General features: G+C 37.8%; 1 protein-coding gene across 3 annotated transcripts in view; it reads right to left on the reverse strand.

Annotated features, from left to right (window-relative positions):
- Window positions 1-12,356, reverse strand: part of Dbp80 (putative ATP-dependent RNA helicase Dbp80) — a 107,547-nt gene extending 95,191 nt beyond the window's left edge. For 2 of the 3 annotated variants that reach the window (XM_043209667.2, XM_043209668.2), the window contains exons 1-3: window positions 12,244-12,356; window positions 12,122-12,192; window positions 2,224-2,355 (exon numbers count right to left, since the gene is read on the reverse strand). In XM_043209667.2, the coding sequence (XP_043065602.1) occupies window positions 2,224-2,355; window positions 12,122-12,192; window positions 12,244-12,291 (251 nt within the window). In that variant the 5' untranslated portion in view covers window positions 12,292-12,356. The remainder of the gene's footprint in view (window positions 1-2,223; window positions 2,356-12,121; window positions 12,193-12,243) is intronic. The other variant, XM_070280367.1, reaches the window with a different exon arrangement.
- Between the last annotated feature and the right edge of the window lie 5,215 nt (window positions 12,357-17,571).

Consider the following 17,571-nt stretch of genomic DNA (forward strand, 5'->3'; position numbering starts at 1 on the left):
AGGAAAGAAGTAGACCGAAACAAACACTTCAAATCTAATCAGCAAATCGAACAGCTCGTGCGAGAAAAGAGGCGCACGCGTCGTGATTGGCAAAACAGCAGATCACCAGCTTCAAAACAACGCCTTAAGGAAGCAACCCGATCACTCGACCAGGCTCTTCACCAACAGGAAGAAAATGCACAGCTGAGGTACATCCAGAATCTCTCGCCAACAAGCACAAAGTACCCCCTGTGGAGGGCCCACCCAAATCTTAGTGCCCCAATTGAAACGACCACCCCGATAAGAAACTCTTCGGGATGCTGGGCTCGCAGCAACGAAGACCGAGCTGAAACATTCGCCACACATCTCCAAAGTGTCTTCCAGCCAAACCCAGCCTCAAATTCATTCCTCCTGCCAGTAATTCAGCCAGAGTCCTCCCCTCAGCCAGCCGCACCTCCATTCCGGCCGAACGAAATCGAAAAAGTCATAAGAGGGCTAAAACCAAAAAAGGCTCCCGGTGGTGACCTATTGACCCCAAAGATGCTGATCGAACTTCCAAAATGCGCTATAGAGGTCGTCTGCAAACTATTTAATGGAATCATTAATCTTGGCTATTTCCCAAAAAAGAGGAAGAAATCCATTATTATAATGATACCGAAGCCTGGAAAAGACCACACAATTCCGTCATCATACAGACCAATAAGCCTTCTATCTTGTTTGTCTAAACTGTTTGAAAAATGCTTGTTAACTCGCATAATACCACATTTGGAAGCTTGCAATATCATCCCGGCACACCAATTTGGCTTTCGAAGAAACCATGGAACCATCGAACAAGTGAACAGATAAACATCCGAAATACGCTCAGCCCTCGAACAACGAGAATACTACAGCGCTATTTTCCTCGACGTATCTCAAGCTTTCGACCGAGTTTGGCTCATCGGACTCATGCACAAAATTAAAACGTATTTGCCAACATACACCCACAAGCTACTGGAATCATACCTCTTCAATAGGGTATTCTCAGTGAGATGCAACGCAGCTACTTCGGGCGACTACACCATCGAAGCTGGAGTTCCACAGGGAAGCGCACTCGGGCCGTGTCTATATGTTTTGTATACTGCGGATATTCCTACGAGCGCACAACTAACAACGTCAACGTTCGCCGATGATACCGCTATTCTTAGTCGCTCCAGATGCCCAACGCAGGCAACAACCCAACTGGCTAATCATCTCACAATAGTGGAAAGGTGGCTGTCCGACTGGCGCATTAAAATAAACGAACAAAAGTGTAAACATATAACGTTTACTCTTAATAGACAAACATGCCCTCCGCTTTTACTAAACGGTATGCAGATCCCTCAAGCTAACGACGTAACGTACCTTGGCGTTCACCTTGATAGACGACTTACCTGGCGTAAGCACATCGAATGCAAAAAGATGCATCTAAAACTGAAAGCCAGCAGCCTCCACTGGATCATAAACTCACGATCGCCACTGTGCCTAGACTACAAGTTACTACTGTACAATTCAGTCCTAAAGCCAATCTGGACGTATGGCTCCCAGCTGTGGGGGAACGCGAGCAGCAGCAACATAGACATCATACAGCGCGCACAATCAAAAATCCTGAGAACTATCACAGGGGCACCTTGGTATGTTCGCAACGAAAACATCCACCGGGATCTGGGCATCCTCGCAGTGAAAGACGAAATCCAGAAGCAAAAAGAGTCATACAAAGAAAAACTGTCTTCGCACCCAAATTTTCTCGCTCGGGGATTGACTCGGGTTTCTAGCGTATCCCGCCTTAGACGCAACGACCTCCCAACCCAGCAATCGATTTTTAGGGCCGTCTAACTCCGTATCAGTCAATATGACTGTTAGTTAAGTTAAAAATATAAGATTTGATACACCTCTTGTTAGTCTCGCAAAGAGAAGATTCAAGAAATAAAAGCAACGTTAAAATAAAAAAAAAAAAAAAAAAAACTTTTATTCTTAATGCCTTATCGCCTAAGGGTGCCTCCAAATACATGAACTGAGTTTGTCTCCCAATAAGGAAAATATAAAAAATATTAACGTTATCTTATGTTTGACCAAAAAATAGTCAAAAATTATTATTTAACCTAGATTATTTATAAGGGTACAATTTTTAAGACTATTAATAAAAATAAAAGTGAAAAACTTTCAACTATCAAAATAAAGGATAATATTTTTACAGCTACATATAGCATAGAATTTTAATTTACTTACAGATGAAGAGCTTCAAATGTTTTAACGGAATGCAATGGGGAATTCGGATTTTTTTGTTGAATGTCTAGCGAAAGCTTTGTGTTAGACAATCCTTTGCCTAATATTTTAATTAGTAAACTTGTTTCAGCAGGGCTAGAAATAAAAATAAACTAAGTAATTAGAAGTAAATATGGGAAAAATTGGTGAGTATTTTATATTTTTTTACCCGTTGGGTAATTATTATACTTCTGGGTGAGAAAGGGTGTTCTTTTTGGGTGATCTGTCCTCGAGATTAAAACGTATTCGGATGTCTTGTTTCCTAAGATATACCTAGATTCACAAAGTACACGAGTGCAAAAGATCGATGAGTTTTCAAACGTAAGCAGCGACGGAAAACATACATGTTACGTTTACGTTTAGTCAGTTTTTATACTCTCGCAGAGGGTATTATAGTTTTGTCCAAAAGTGTGCAACGCAGTGAAGGAGACATCTCCGACCCTATAAAGTAGATATGTTCTTGATCAGGATCACCTCCTGAGTTGATATGAGCATGTCCGTCTGTCTATAGAATTTGACATGGAGATTCCTACAATGCCCAAGCAGTTCAAGTTTGTATCAACATTTTACCACGCCCCCTCCCGTTTTTTGAAAAACTTTTGATGCCAAACTATTTCTATAGTTAATATATCTAAAAAACAAATTTCGCCCAAATCGGCCGATTTTAGAGGAGATATACCGATATATGTATGTATGTAATGTATATACAATTTCCCATACAAGCAGGCTAAGACTTTTAACTTTTAATTAAAGATAGGGCTATCCGATTTAAAATATAGAAATACATAAAAACAATAATAGTTTTTCAACGATTCAATATCCTTAACTAATGGGCTAATTGAAAGGGGAGGAGGGCCTAATTAAGCATTGAACACAATATAATACAAGAATGAATTCTAAAGATAGAGTTTGGGACCCATGGAAATACGAGATAAAAAGCATGGCTTAAAACTGATCCCCAGCAGCCTAGCACATATAGATGTATTTTTCTTTATAGAGAATTGTATCAAATAAAAACAGTTTTGAAACGGAACTCATTGGAGTAAAACCAGAAATTTTTGGGGCTTCTCTTAAGAAGCTCTGAATCAACGCATATTTGAACGCTTTTCATAATAAGAAATTGTAGTGCATCAAAATTCCATTACTTTTACGCAAATTTCTCCCAAAAAAATAGTTTTTTGTTTTGACCCAAACAATTAAAGCAACACCTTTTGATTGTCATTTATTAAATCAATTGAATTTATTCAAATTCAAAATCACGCAGAAAGTTTTTATCCTACGCATTGCATAGTGTCTTGACGTGTCATTAGATCCGTCGCAACAAGGGACTCCACGGAACCTCGGACTCAAGCGTCGAACTTGCCGTGAGATAACGGGAGAAACGGGATCCAAAAAATAAAATTATTTATTGACGCTATCCAAAAACTCGCATCTCTCTTCCAGGAATTTTGCCATGGTCGCCTCCGCCTTCATCCCGTTCATCCATTCTGTAGCACCACTTGGCCACCTGGGACACATCCCGCAATTCGCTGAGCGGTGGGTCCGCATGTGCGCGTTAAATTTTTTTGACAGCTCACGGAGTCCTCGCTATGATGCCCCTTTGACTGATCCCAATTTCCGCACGTTGCACGTTGTGCACGTTGAATTTATTGGGCAGCTCACAGAGTCCTCGCTATGAAGCCCCTTTGACTGATCCCGATTTCTAAATTTCCTCCACATGCGCTTGAAAACAAAGGCGGCCGCAAAACCTTTTATTAAATAAAATGCTGAAGAATGTTTTTCGAAAACATTTCATTTATTCCTTGCTTATTTATTATACCCTTGCATAGGGTATTATAATTTTGTCCAAAAGTTTGCAACGCAATGAGGGAGAAATCTCCGATCAGAAAAAATGGACACAGACTTTTTGTCATGGCTAGCGGATTTTTATATTTCAAATTATATCATTATATTACCGTATTTATGATACATCAGAAACAGTCTCTGAAATTGGAGCGGTAGATTTTTTGGCTGGTGTGTGAAGGGTTCTGGGTTTGAGCCGAGCTCAGAACTCCTCTTTTTTTGTTTTGTTACTTTTTGTACTGTTGGCTGGTGTGTGAAGGGTTCTGGGTTTGAGCCGAGCTCAGAACTCCTCTTTTTTTGTTTTGTTACTTTTTGTACCTTTTTGTTTTGTTACTTTTTGTACCCTTGCAGAGGGTATTATTATGAGACAGTGAAGGAGACATCTCCGACCCTATGAAGTATATATATTCTTGATCAGGATCACCTCCTGAGTTGATATGAGCACGACCGTCTGTCCGTCGCTCTGTTTCTATGCAAACTTCTCTCTCAGTTTTAAAGCTATCGACTTGAAACTTTGCACACACCCTACTTTGTTTTGCACGAAGTATATAAGTCGGAGCGACCGAGATCGGCCGACTATATCCTATAGCTGCCATACAATTGATTGATCGGAAATGCTGTAACATTGTTGATATATTGAGTTAGAGAGTTAGAATTTTGCATGAGTGCTATTTGTACGATGTTGTTATGTATTTGTACTAAAGCTATGGCCAACAAAATAGGGTTTTATCCTTGTAAAGCTATCGTCTTGAAACTTTGCACACTTCTTCTTTGAACTTCTTCTCCTTTGCACGCAGTATATGTATAAGTCGGAATGGCTGAGATCGGCCGACTTATCCTATAGCTGTCCTTTAACTGATTGATCGGAAATGCTGTAACTTCGTTGTTTTTTTTTTTTTTTTTTTTTTGTAATAGCAGGGTAATGTTTATTTAAAACTGTCCATTAGGGACAACCATTAAATTTTATCACGTAAACTTCACGTATAGATATTTTTAAATATTAATATGGTAGAAAAAAAAAAATTAGAGTAGTAAGGGGAGGTCCAGCGGGTGTGTCCTTTTAAGTCTTCTGGGTTGCTCGCTGCTGTCCAGCAGGGAGCTGGCCAACCGGTTCGGGTGATTATGAAGCCTCTGCATGTAACGTGCGCTGCTTCTTTGTATCTCGTCCTTGACCCAAGGGAAATTGAGAACCTCGTGGATAGTGCGATTGTCATGATAGACGTGGGCCCCAGTGGCGATTCGAAGGACTCTATTTTCAAAAGCTTGCATAGTTCGGACATTCGTCTTGCTCGCAGTTCCCCAGAGCTGTATGCCGTACGTCCAGATAGGGCGTATTATTGCCTTGTAAATGAGGAGTTTAGTGGAAGTTCTCAGCTTCGATCTCCTACCCATAAGCCAGTTAAAGGATCGAAGTCTTTGAATAGCCTGTTTCCTCTTCTTAATCAGATGGGGCTTCCAGGTGAGCCTCCTGTCTAGGGTGAATCCCAGGTACCTGGGATTGTCTACCTGTGGGATTGGAGAGCCGTTAAGGTTAACTGGAGGGCAGTTGCCTTTGCAGAGAGAAAATGTGGAGGCAGTGGACTTCTCGTTATTGACGGCAATGTTCCATCGCTTTTGCCAGTCGCTGAGCAAGTCAAGTTGCAATTGCATCGTATCGGCTGCCCCCAATGCGCTATCGGCGGTGGTAAGGAAGGCGGTGTCGTCTGCATAGGTTGCTGCGAGCAGGTCAGGCCTCTGAAGAACAGGGAGGTCGGCCGTGTAAGCATTGTACATCAACGGGCCAAGAACGCTGCCTTGGGGTACACCAGCGTGAGCTTCTCTAATACCGGAGATGGCCTCGCCACATCTAACAGCAAATTTACGGTCTTCCAAGAACGACTTTAGGAACTGGAAGTATGGTCGGGGTAGGCCAGTCTTTAATTTATATAGAAGACCGGGATGCCAGACTCGGTCAAACGCCTGCTTCACGTCCAGCATGACGGCCATGCAGTACTTCTTGGTTTCAAACGCGTCCAGGATGCACTGCACTACCCGATGGCACTGCTCTGGCGTACCGTGTCGCCGCCTGAAGCCAAACTGGTGGTCAGGGATCAGTCCAGCCTCGTCAAATACTGGCAGTGCTCTGCTTAAAAACACTCGTTCAAGTATTTTGGAGAGCGTTGGTAACAAACTTATTGGTCGGTAGGACGAAAGGTTTGCTTCGGGTTTCCCGGGCTTAGGTATCATAGTTACCTGGGCACGTTTCCATGTGGACGGGAAGTACCCTATCTCCAAGCATCTATTATAGATCCTCGTAATTAGCTGAATGCTTGGAGGTGGTAACATTTTTAATGCAATTGCATTGATACCATCATCGCCCGGGGCCTTGTTGTTGCTCATGATGGTTATAAGCTCAGCTGTTTCCTCCTCAGTCACTGGTGGTATTGGATCGGCGTCCCTAGAAGGCTCGGCTAGCAGACGGGCAGTTTCAGCAGCATCCTCCGGTGAGCAGCGATCGAAAGGCGTAAAGACACCTTCGAGGTGTTCGGCGAAAGCGTTGGCCCTGTCCATCTCCGATCTGCACCAGCTGCCGTCGGTTCTTTGTACAGGTGGGATCCTTTTCAGCGGCTGTCTGATAGATTTGGTGACTCGCCATAAGTTATGTTGAGGGTCGCCTGGCTCGAGTTGTTCGACGAACCCGTCAAAGGCCTGCTTCCTTAGTCTTGCCAGAGTTTCTGTCAGACATTTGGTCGCTCTATTGAAGGCGGTTTTGTCCAAAGGATTCATTGAGAGCATCCACACTCTTCGGAGTCGTCGCTTTTCAAGTTTGAGTTCTTCGACTTCTGGGCTCCAAAAATGGATGTCCCTGTCAGTGGCTCTTGGGCGGTTGGAGGGCCTTGGTGCTGCTTCAGAAGCTGCCGCCTGAATATGGGCTGTTAACTCTTCTACAACGGTGTCGATGTCAACCGGGGAGTCAAGTGTCGGGCTGGGGTCGGTAACGTTGTTCAGGTAGGATTGGTACTTGTCAACGTCTGTTGTCTTGTAGATCAGCTTTTTGCGGGCTGACCTGAGCAAGGCTGGGGTGAAAAGTGACACGGCAAAGGCGCTGTGGTCCGAGAAGAGGTCTTCTACTTCTCTCGCTTGAATTCCGGCAGAATCCAGTCCTCCGGAGATGGCGAAGTCTAGCACATCAGGGATTTTGTGGGGATCCGTAGGCCAGTATGTGGGTGCACCGGTTGCGTGACAGCTCAAGATTCGGGACTGAATCTGCCTGTATAGGGCCGAGCCCTTTGGGTTTGTAATCCTGGAGCCCCACCAGGGGTGTTTAGCACGTTGTTTTTTGAGTTAGGATTTGGAGTTTGGATTGGATTTTGCATAAGTGCTATTTTTGGCAAAATAATACGACATGCCAAATTTTATAGGGATCGGCCGACTATATCCTATAGCTGCCATAACTGAACAATCGGAAATGACTCAACTTTCGGGTTTTTGAAGACAAAATTGTTTTCTCGCGAGTATAACTTTTACGAGAGATAGAATTTCGTCTGCCGTCTGTGTGAAAAGCTCTAATTCACCAGCGCGGGCCAAGGCTTGGTCTGGAGCCGATCGAGGATGTTCCAAGCTAGTAATCTGAAGCGGAATAATTCAAAAATGAACTTACATATTCTTCTTAGGCAGTACACTCGCGTTAGGCTAATGTGCTAAATCGATCCGGATATATAAAGATCAATTGTTATATTATTATATATACTGAAAAAATGAGAGTTGATCGGGTTGTCAAACGATCCAAAAAATTCAAAAACTCTACCTTCCTGGAAGCAATAAAACTTTATGCAAAATTTCAACTATGTATATTTCATAATCTATTTATATATATAAAATTTTCGTGTCACAGTTTTTGTAACCATACTCCTTTGAAACGTCTATACTGATTCTCATGAAATTTTGTGAGCGTATTGAGAAGGTCTGAGAATCCGCCAACATCTATTTTTCATCCTCTTAAATCCTGTTCAACATACCAAAAATCGCATATCAAGTGAGTTACTACCTCATCCCACTGACAACTCACGCTACCATAGCATTTTAACTCAATTTAACCTGGGGCAAAAATCCTTCATCATTAAGTAAATACATTAATTCTATTTATGAGTGTTTTTTACACTGAGCAATGCCAAGAAAACGCAAAGGGTATGATTTGAGCCGTGATACCGTGAAGAACAAATCCAGCAACAATCCAGCAATACTGTTGTACCTGTTAGAATAGCGCAATTGCTTTAAGAAAAGCCAGAAGATACACGAGCTGAACGCAGAAGATTAGAAGAAATAAGAAGATTAGAACAACGAAAATCACTCCGTTTCATAGTCAATAGACGCAGAACAAAGGACCGACAACGACAACAGGTACATCGAGCATTTATATCTGATTCAATCCTGCGTCTAGCAATCCAGTGATGGTAACAAAAACTGTGACACAATAATTGTATATACATATATATGTAGATAAGTCTAGAACTGAGTAAATTTTGTACAGAAATTATAAAGTCATCTGGTGGCAAAACAACGTTTCCCGGTCAGCTAGTGAATATGTAAATGCCTGGAATAGGCTTTTAAAAACTGGAATAAAACTTTATGGAAAATCTCAACTCTGTATCTTTTATAATGAATATGGGCTGTTCCGGCAGATGGTCAACCAGGACCGAAAAAATAAATGTCCATATTCCTCGATTCTTTTTTTGTATTTTTATTCATAAATATCAAAATTTTCATAATCTATTGGATTCATAGCATATCTCAGCTTTTTTTTTTTTTAAAAAAGCCCGAAAAGTCAAAAAATGTTATTTTCACCTTTTTTTTACTTTTGAAGACATTTTTATGGTTATTTATTTTTCAAGGAAAACATATGATGTGTTTGCTCTTTTTGTACTAAATCTTTTAAGGGGGGAAATACAATTAAAAGGCCTAAAATGAGGCCAATCTTTGGGAGTGAAATGCAAGTAGGGAATTGAATGAATCTTAGCGATTCTTTTTGCATGTTATTAGAAAATTATTGGGCAATAAAAATCAGTCAAGTTTTTCGAAAAATATTGTAATTAAGCCCATTTATGATCAATAATGTGGAGTCGTGTTTTGGGGGATAAACTTTTGCGCCGTGCAGTCTCCAGGCCCAGGATCACGTCTAAAACAAAAAACAGCAACTGGGCACTAAACTTAGAGGTACAGCGCACAACATGAATTATTTCATATGTAAAAAAATGGTTTTTCCATGAAAAAATTTGAAATTGAAAAAAATGTTTAAAAAAAACACACTTTTTTTCGACTTTGTTCGTCAAAAAAACATGTTTTAACAAATAAATATGAAAAATCCTTTAATTCATGTTGTGGAGAATTTCCGCATTCGATTTAAATGAAATCTCTGACCTGTACATTGCACGGCGACTTTGAAAACACGACTTTTCAGTAGAAGCGTTTAAAGTTTACCACTCACTAAAGTTTACCACTGACACGCACTCACTAAATTGCGTATTACTTTGAAAATAGGTACCGGACAGCTTTATGCTTTTAAAGGCTTATTCTCAGATATATTTAGAGTACATTAAGACAAAAAAAAATTTTTCGAAAAAAATAAATTTTTAATTGTATTTCCCCCCTTAATAACAATAAATTTAAAGAGAGGGAAAAAACGTTCAATTACCTCTTAATTTGTATTTTGATTCTTATCTATGTTCTAATAGTACGTTCGCGACCCAAAACATAATTTTATTGTAATTGCTTCGCATTAAGTGAAAGCAGGTGGATGAAACTTCATGTGTTAAGTCATTTTAGTGTAAACTATTGAAATTTAAAAAAAAATGACTTTTTCATGAAAATTTTGTATATATTGAATTTTAAAGTGGAGTACGTTTGCGACCGTATGTATGACGTACGTGTAAAAAAATCGTACGTTCGCGACCCCAAACATAATTTTATTGTAATTGCTTCGCATTAAGTAAAAGCAGGTGAATGAAATTTTATGTGTTAAGTCATTTTAGTGTATACTATTGAAATTTAAAAAAAATCCCGACTTTTTCAAGAAAATTTTTTTTATATTGTATTTTAAAGTGGCGTTCGTTTGCGACCGTATGTATGACGTACGTATAAAAAATAAAATTATTATATAAAAAAAAAATTTTTTTTTTGTTTATAAAGCTTATATTTATTTGCAGATGGATAAAAGAAGTGAAAATTGAAATTAAATTAAATTAAAATTAAAATTAAAAATAAAGTTATAATTTAATTTTAATGATTATTTAAATTATTATTTTAATGATTTTTTATAATGTATATATATATTATATATATATTTTGTATAAATTTATTTATAAAAACAAAGTAAAAAAAAAAAAATTTTTATGCGGAAAAATCGTACGTTTGCGACCGTACGTTAGCGACCCGTACTTAATTTAATTAAAAAAAAACTAATGGAGATATTTAATTGGGAATAGACTCGATAGAAAGCTACATGCTTCTATTTTAAAATTAAAGTTATTACATTCCATTTCAATTCGCAGATTTATTGATTTTGCTAGAGCATGCCAAAACGCACTTCCATTTCGCGTACGTTTGCGACCTCATGTGTTTGGCCAATATTATGAAAATGAAAAATCCATTCGAACCATAATTTACACTAAGAAAAGAACTCACCAAATGCTATCGGAAACAAAATAGACAAGAAAGGAAAGCTAACTTCGGTTAAAAGCTAACTTGCAGCTTAAACCGGATACATATCGCAAACATCGGATATAGTTGGCCGATCCTTATAATTACATCATAATAAAACCAATAAATTAAAATAAAAAACCTAAAAAAAAAGTCGCAAGCTTCTATCTTCAAAAATACGAAAGTTGATATTTCTATCAAATACCATTTCCGATCGTTCATGCCGTTCATATGGCAGCTATAGGATACAGTCGGCCGATCATAATGAAATTTGATAGGTTGGATCAACTGACCAAAAATAGAATCTGTACTAAGTTTCAGTAGAAAGTTGGGTCATTTTCGATCGTTCAGTCATATGGCAGCTATAAGATATAGTCGACCGATCCTTATGAAATTTGGCATGTCGTAATGTTTTGCCAGCTCTCGTGTCAAATTTGAACTCTCTTACTCTAAAAACACCAAAGTTATACCATTTCCAATACATATATTAGCAGTTACATATATGGCAGCTTTAGGATATAGTCGGCCGATCCGGGCCGTTCCGACTTATATACTGCGTGCAAAGGAAAGAAGGGTGTGTGCAAAGTTTCAAGACGATAGCTTTAAAACTGAGAGACAAGTTCGCGTAGAAACGGACAGACAGAAAGACGGACATGCTCATATCAACTCAGGAGGTGATCCTGATCAAGAATATATATACTTTATAGCAGAGGTCGGCACGGCCCTATCTCGGGGGCATAGGAAATTTCTCTGCCCGAGCTCTGCCACACACACACAGTATAAATGCGTGAAACGTCATGCTCACAGCCTACTTTCTGCTATTCGTTACTAACACTAATGCGGTAAAATCATATCAATGTATTGGGGTGCCGACCACTGCTTTATAGGGTCGGAGATGTCTCCTTCACTGCGTTGCACACTTTTGGGCAAAATTATAATACTCTCTGCAAGGGTATAAAAAGTATCAGAAAATGTTTTTTTCTTTAATTTATTGGCACTAATCGCGTACGAACGTACGTTCGCGACCCTAGGAATAGCCCATATGTAAATGCTTGGAATAGACCGATATGTTTTGGCTTTATCTCGTTATCCTGGTCGAGAATAAATTCTGTTTACTGAATAAATATGAATCCTTCAATGCATAACATCTATATAAAATAAACATTTCTTGCTAGAATCAACAAATCTTGTTATTTAAAAGTTCTTTTCTTTTTTAAGAAGAGTGAAATAGACCAGAATTGCTTTAACTAACTTTAAAACATGTTATCCGAAACAAAAATATTAATAATATGTTCTTAAACCATTGAATTCGAGTTAATAACTAAAATTTCGTAAAAAGGCTTACTCGGCTGTATCGCACTCGTTATCATCTGCTGGTTTTGTGCCATTATCAGATTTTATTTCAAGCTTGTCAACCTAAAATAAAAATATTATTTTTTTTTCAAAATACAGTGCCATTGTCATTACCAATTTGGATACTTCTTGATCTTCGGCTTTTTGAACCCAATCAGTCATTTTACCGTACAACTATAATTGAACAAGTGTGCTGCAAACAAAACCAAAACACCGGAATGTTGAAACTAGGGATGTAAGAAATATATAAAAATATATCTGTATCGATATTTTATGATTCAATAATTAAATACTTATCGTGAATTCCTAATTGGTCACTCTAATATGAAAAGTTAATGTAGTAAAATAAAATAATAAAAACAACCAAACTACTCTGCGATCTGCAGAATATTCAGAAAAACCAAACCAGCGGGTTGAAATTCATCCTATTGCCGAAAATCAGAATTAAGCACCATTAATTAAAAGTTCGTTAAAAATAACCGGTATAGTATATTGACTCATTTAACCCATGAAAGCAATGTAATTTCCTTGTTTATATCCATATGTTCTTAATATTTATATTTGTTAACGCAGTGAAGGCGACATCTCTTGATCAGAATCACATTTAAAGTTTTAAAGCTGCCGACTTCCAACTTTGCGTAAATCCTTCTTTCCCTTGCATAAGTCGGAACGGATGGAACTATGAATGGAACTATGGATTCAATGGATTCAATTGAACCAATTGATCGGTCTATTCATTTTTATAAGGATTAGAAGACTTATCCTAAGCTGCCATATAACTGAACGATCGAATATGACCCAAATTTTTTGTTTTTTGAGTTGAAGCTTAACATTTTGTTATATAGAAAATTATTTTAGTAATGTTTTTTCTAAGGTTAGGTTGATATTCGATACCCGATATCCCTTGTAATAAAACTGAAAGATAAACTGTCACATAAGTGCAACGGTTTAATAACTTCTGCGCGAAGATACATAGCTTTCCCATTGTGTTAAAGCCTTAAAAATATTGGAAACAACTGAATAAAATATATCTTAGTATCTTAGTAGTAACTTAGTAGTAAATATATATAGTATCTCAGAAGTCCTTTGTTGATTTTAAATCTATTTCCGTGTACAAATGTATATTTAAAACTATTTTTTTTTTAACGCCACAATTGGGGCCATGAAACTGGCATCAATGCTTGACTTTGCAAAACATTTGGAGAGTACATATTGATTTTCTACATTATCACAGCAAAAAAAAAAAACACAAAAGTCTTGCAAGTAAGACATTGTTAAACGGGGAATTTCAATTTTTATCTTTTTGTTAAGGACCTTTAAAACTTTTTTAGGACCTAAAAATGGTTAGCATCTTGGTGGGGAACAGACCCTGTTTAAAACGCTTTTTCAATTATACTATATACGAATACTAGGCTCAAAATACGTCATAATTTCACAGATAAAATTTAATAAATATCCTTCTCTCGTTGCATAAGTCGGAACGGCCGTTAGAATTAGAATCGGGCTTAATAAGGGTACTATTTTGGCCCAATTGATGGGAAAATTTTTTAAGTAATGCTATTCCTTGTAATAAAAACTGCCACATAACTGCAAGGGCTAATCAACTTATACTCTTGCCCGAGGATACATAGCTTCCCCATTTTCTCAAAGCCTGAAAATTGACAATGTTGGAAACAACTAATTGAAACAAAACTAGAAGTAGTATCAATGAAGTCCTTTGTTGATTTTAAATCTATTTGGGTGTAAAAATATTGATTAAAAATTATTTTTGGAGATATGAAATTGGCATAAAAATATTTTATTGTCCCAACAACCTGAAAGACGAGCAAAAATTTCCACTAATTCAATTAGATTTATCATTTATAGCTCATCGCATTCATCAGCTTGACTTTGTCAAATATTTGGAAAGTATAGATTCATTTTCTACATTATCCCAACAAAAAAAACTAAAGTAAAAGGGGGCATTAAAATTTTGTATCTTTTCGTTAAGGACCTATAAAACGTTCTTAGGTGCGGTTTGGAATCTCTGTGGCGAACAGACCTTTTCAAAAACGAGTTTACAACTTTTTGCCTCTCGCTCACTTTAATAGCTAAAAAACTGTTTTTGTCGATTCGAGTACTAGGCTTAAAATGCATCATAATTTCACAGATAGATGAAATATTCAAAATGCATTATTTACACTGTGTAATGAATTTTATCAATAAACCCCTGTTTAAACCTACGCTTTTCCAGTAGTAATTCGTTTTGCAATCGCATTGGTCTTACTTTCACTCACTTCTGCCTATTATACAATTATGCAATATACCGAAAAATCTGGTATATCTAACCTGTTGGAACTGAACCTATTATGAACGAACGGAACAACAATGGGATGTGTTGATTAGCCCTTCGCATAAGGTTAAGGTTAATTTTATTGTGCTTCTTCTCTGCTTCGAACAATACTAATATAGCAGTCGCACTATAGCAACTCCAAAATAATAAATACTGCGCCTATCTCCGACCACATAAAGAAGACTTTGGGGGCCGTTTTATAATTGCCACACAGTTCCAGATAGTTTGCAATTCTTCCACGTCCCCTTCCAACCCCATGAATTGCAAATTTCTGCAGCCACTTTTGAGCACGTGGATCTCGTATGGTATCCGCGCTGATCAAGTTTGTTTCCAAACTGTTACCGAATAATCATTTTTGTAGGCGTTACATACTTTTTATTACATATTTCGATAGTATTGTTTATTAAGAATGTACTGTTAAAGTTTCAAATAAAAATATCAAATAATGACAGAGATACAGCCCATAATCGAGAGCACGCCTACACCGAAAAGTATGAGTTTCTCGGTAGCGTCTAAACTTTAAACGCGTTTTTCTCGGAACGACATTTTTGTGTGCGGCGCAGGTGATTCACAAAATTCTATGGTACCGATCTAGCTGAAATTTGGATATGTTGTTCTTAAAAGTAACACCTCTGTCCCGTACTAGAATCATTTATTTAATGATTAGTTTTTTTTTATCATTAATTTAAGATAAATTTTTTAAATTTTAAAAAATTTTTTTTCTTGCGTGTTCGCCATTTTGTTGTTTATTGATTAAAATATTTTATTCTAGTACGGGACAGAGCCATAAGCTTACAAAACAATAATCTATTCTAATTTTTTGTTTCGGATGACTCTAGCAGTCGAAATCACCTGCGCCAGGGACCTACCTTTTTTTTTTATATGCATACTTTGGCATGCTATAAAGTGTATTAAACTACACAAGAATAAATTAAGCAAAATATTTTCAAATAGTTAATGATGCCTATAAAAACATATGTGAAAATTGAAACGATCGTATTATTTTTTATTACAAAACAAATTTTTTGAAATAACCTGTAAAAAGTAGGCCGGAACATGAGACTACATCCTTAACATACAGGCAGACTCCGCTGTTGAATCGACTTTTTGAAGTGAACCATTTTTTTCTGAAACAAAGTAACAGTAACGTGCTACCGATTTCATAACACCTACTGGGAAACGTCTTGCCGAAAACAAAAAAGGTGTGAAACTCGGTTCAATTCACAGGAAATTTTGGTTGTCAAAATTCACGTTAACACCGAAGCCTGCCTGATACAGGAATTATTTACGACCATATAAAGTATCTATATTCTTATTCAGACTCAAGAGCCGATTCGATATAGGCACGTCCTTCTGGTGAATGTCTTGTTCTTTATGAGGAAGGCGAGGCGCAATGTTTCATTTGGTAAAACAGTGCAAGCCGATGCGCATTATGACAAACTTATGAATATATGACAAACTCATATATTCGAAAATACATACGCCAGTACGAACACAAGATATTAGAATTTGTAGGGTCAGGCCAATAAAAACAGAATACTTCGTTTTTATTATTAATTTTTTTATTATATTTTTTTTTTTGCTAACATTTTAATTTTATTTTATTTTTTTTTTTAGAACTTTTCGATTCCCTGTCATGGTCACTTGATCGAAAAGGTATTGTTTGACCAACTGTTGACGAGTGATGTTTCGTGGATTCTAACATATTTAGTATATACCTTCTAAAAAGGACAATTATTTGAGAGAATGCACTTGGAACAGACGACCATTGTCAGACCTGAGACCTGATTGCACGTCTAAGAATGCATTCGCCACACAAGTCTCTAAATTCTCCCACATAAGTCTCCTACATCAGCGATATGTGGGCACTCATATCTCACTCCCTGCGAACCACAGCAAATGAAGCGATTAGATACCAGCGGCCTCCATCAAGGAATCCATGTTACGATTAGGAGTATTGTGACACAAAAGCTTTAAAAGACGCCGTCTATAGAAAAACACAGCAAGCTGGTGCGATGTATGTTGTTGATGGCTGTTGTTGATGTATACAGGACATGAAGAAGAGACGGCTAGCGAGAGTGTCAGCTAGAGAAAAGGCTAGCACAGGAAGAGCGAGAGTGTGAGAGCAAGGAGAGTGGCAGATGCATAGATTTTCTGCCAGAGGGGACCCAAGGAACAAAAAACTAAAACCCCATGCTGAAGCACTGGTTGGACCTTACCAGTCAGGGTTTAGGCATGACCTATTGACCAGATTTCCACCTTAAGCCTAGTACTGTGACGACGAAAATCCGCTGTAACACGTGTGCTAGCGAAATCGCTCTTTATTTGGCTACCGAGCTAGTGTGACCAAAAAAATTAAGAAAAAGGGTAATACTGAACAGCTGTTGTTTGTAAACAAAAAACAAACAACCCAAAATGAATTCAAACCGATTGGATTTTGGTGTTTTCTTTATGTATTTCGCCGCTAAGGAGCTGATTAAGAAAAAGAAAACTGGGTCAAAATCAATCACAAATCATTTCATTTTTTTATAGCATTAAAATGCCCCTTGTGGGTCAAATCCCATATTATGGGCTTCGCCCTGACCGCACTAATTAGCTTGACTTTATCCTCGCGGGCCGAAAATTTTTCGGTCAGACAATTTTTTTCTTTTAATTTTCGCTCCATTTTTTGGGTGTCAAAATAAATCAAATGAATTATTGTTACACCCCGAGATCAGCTGCTTACTTTTTTTAATACGGCAACGCCATTCAATTTGATAGCCATAATTTTCGTAGTCAGAGTACCGGCAAAATCTAGGAGGCAACAATTTCTTCTTCCTTTTTTCACACCGTTTTTTTTATATGGAGCTCGGCCGCTGTCACACGTGTGACAGCGGATTTTCGTCGTCAGAGTACTTGGCTTTACGCAAAATCCTGAAGAGTCGTACGAAAATCAGATGGACGCATATCATATTTTCGTCTTCTTCAAATCCGTATTCCTTAAAATCCGAGATCGCCTATATGCCGCCATGTCTGATCTTCAAGCTGTGACGCGATAGGGTTGTTATGACCAAATAATAATATTTTTCCAACGAAAAAAAATACGGCCTGATTCCATCTCCTTTTATTGT

This window comes from Drosophila bipectinata, chromosome 3L (genome assembly GCF_030179905.1).
Source record: "Drosophila bipectinata strain 14024-0381.07 chromosome 3L, DbipHiC1v2, whole genome shotgun sequence".
Taxonomy (NCBI): Eukaryota; Metazoa; Arthropoda; class Insecta; order Diptera; family Drosophilidae; genus Drosophila; species Drosophila bipectinata.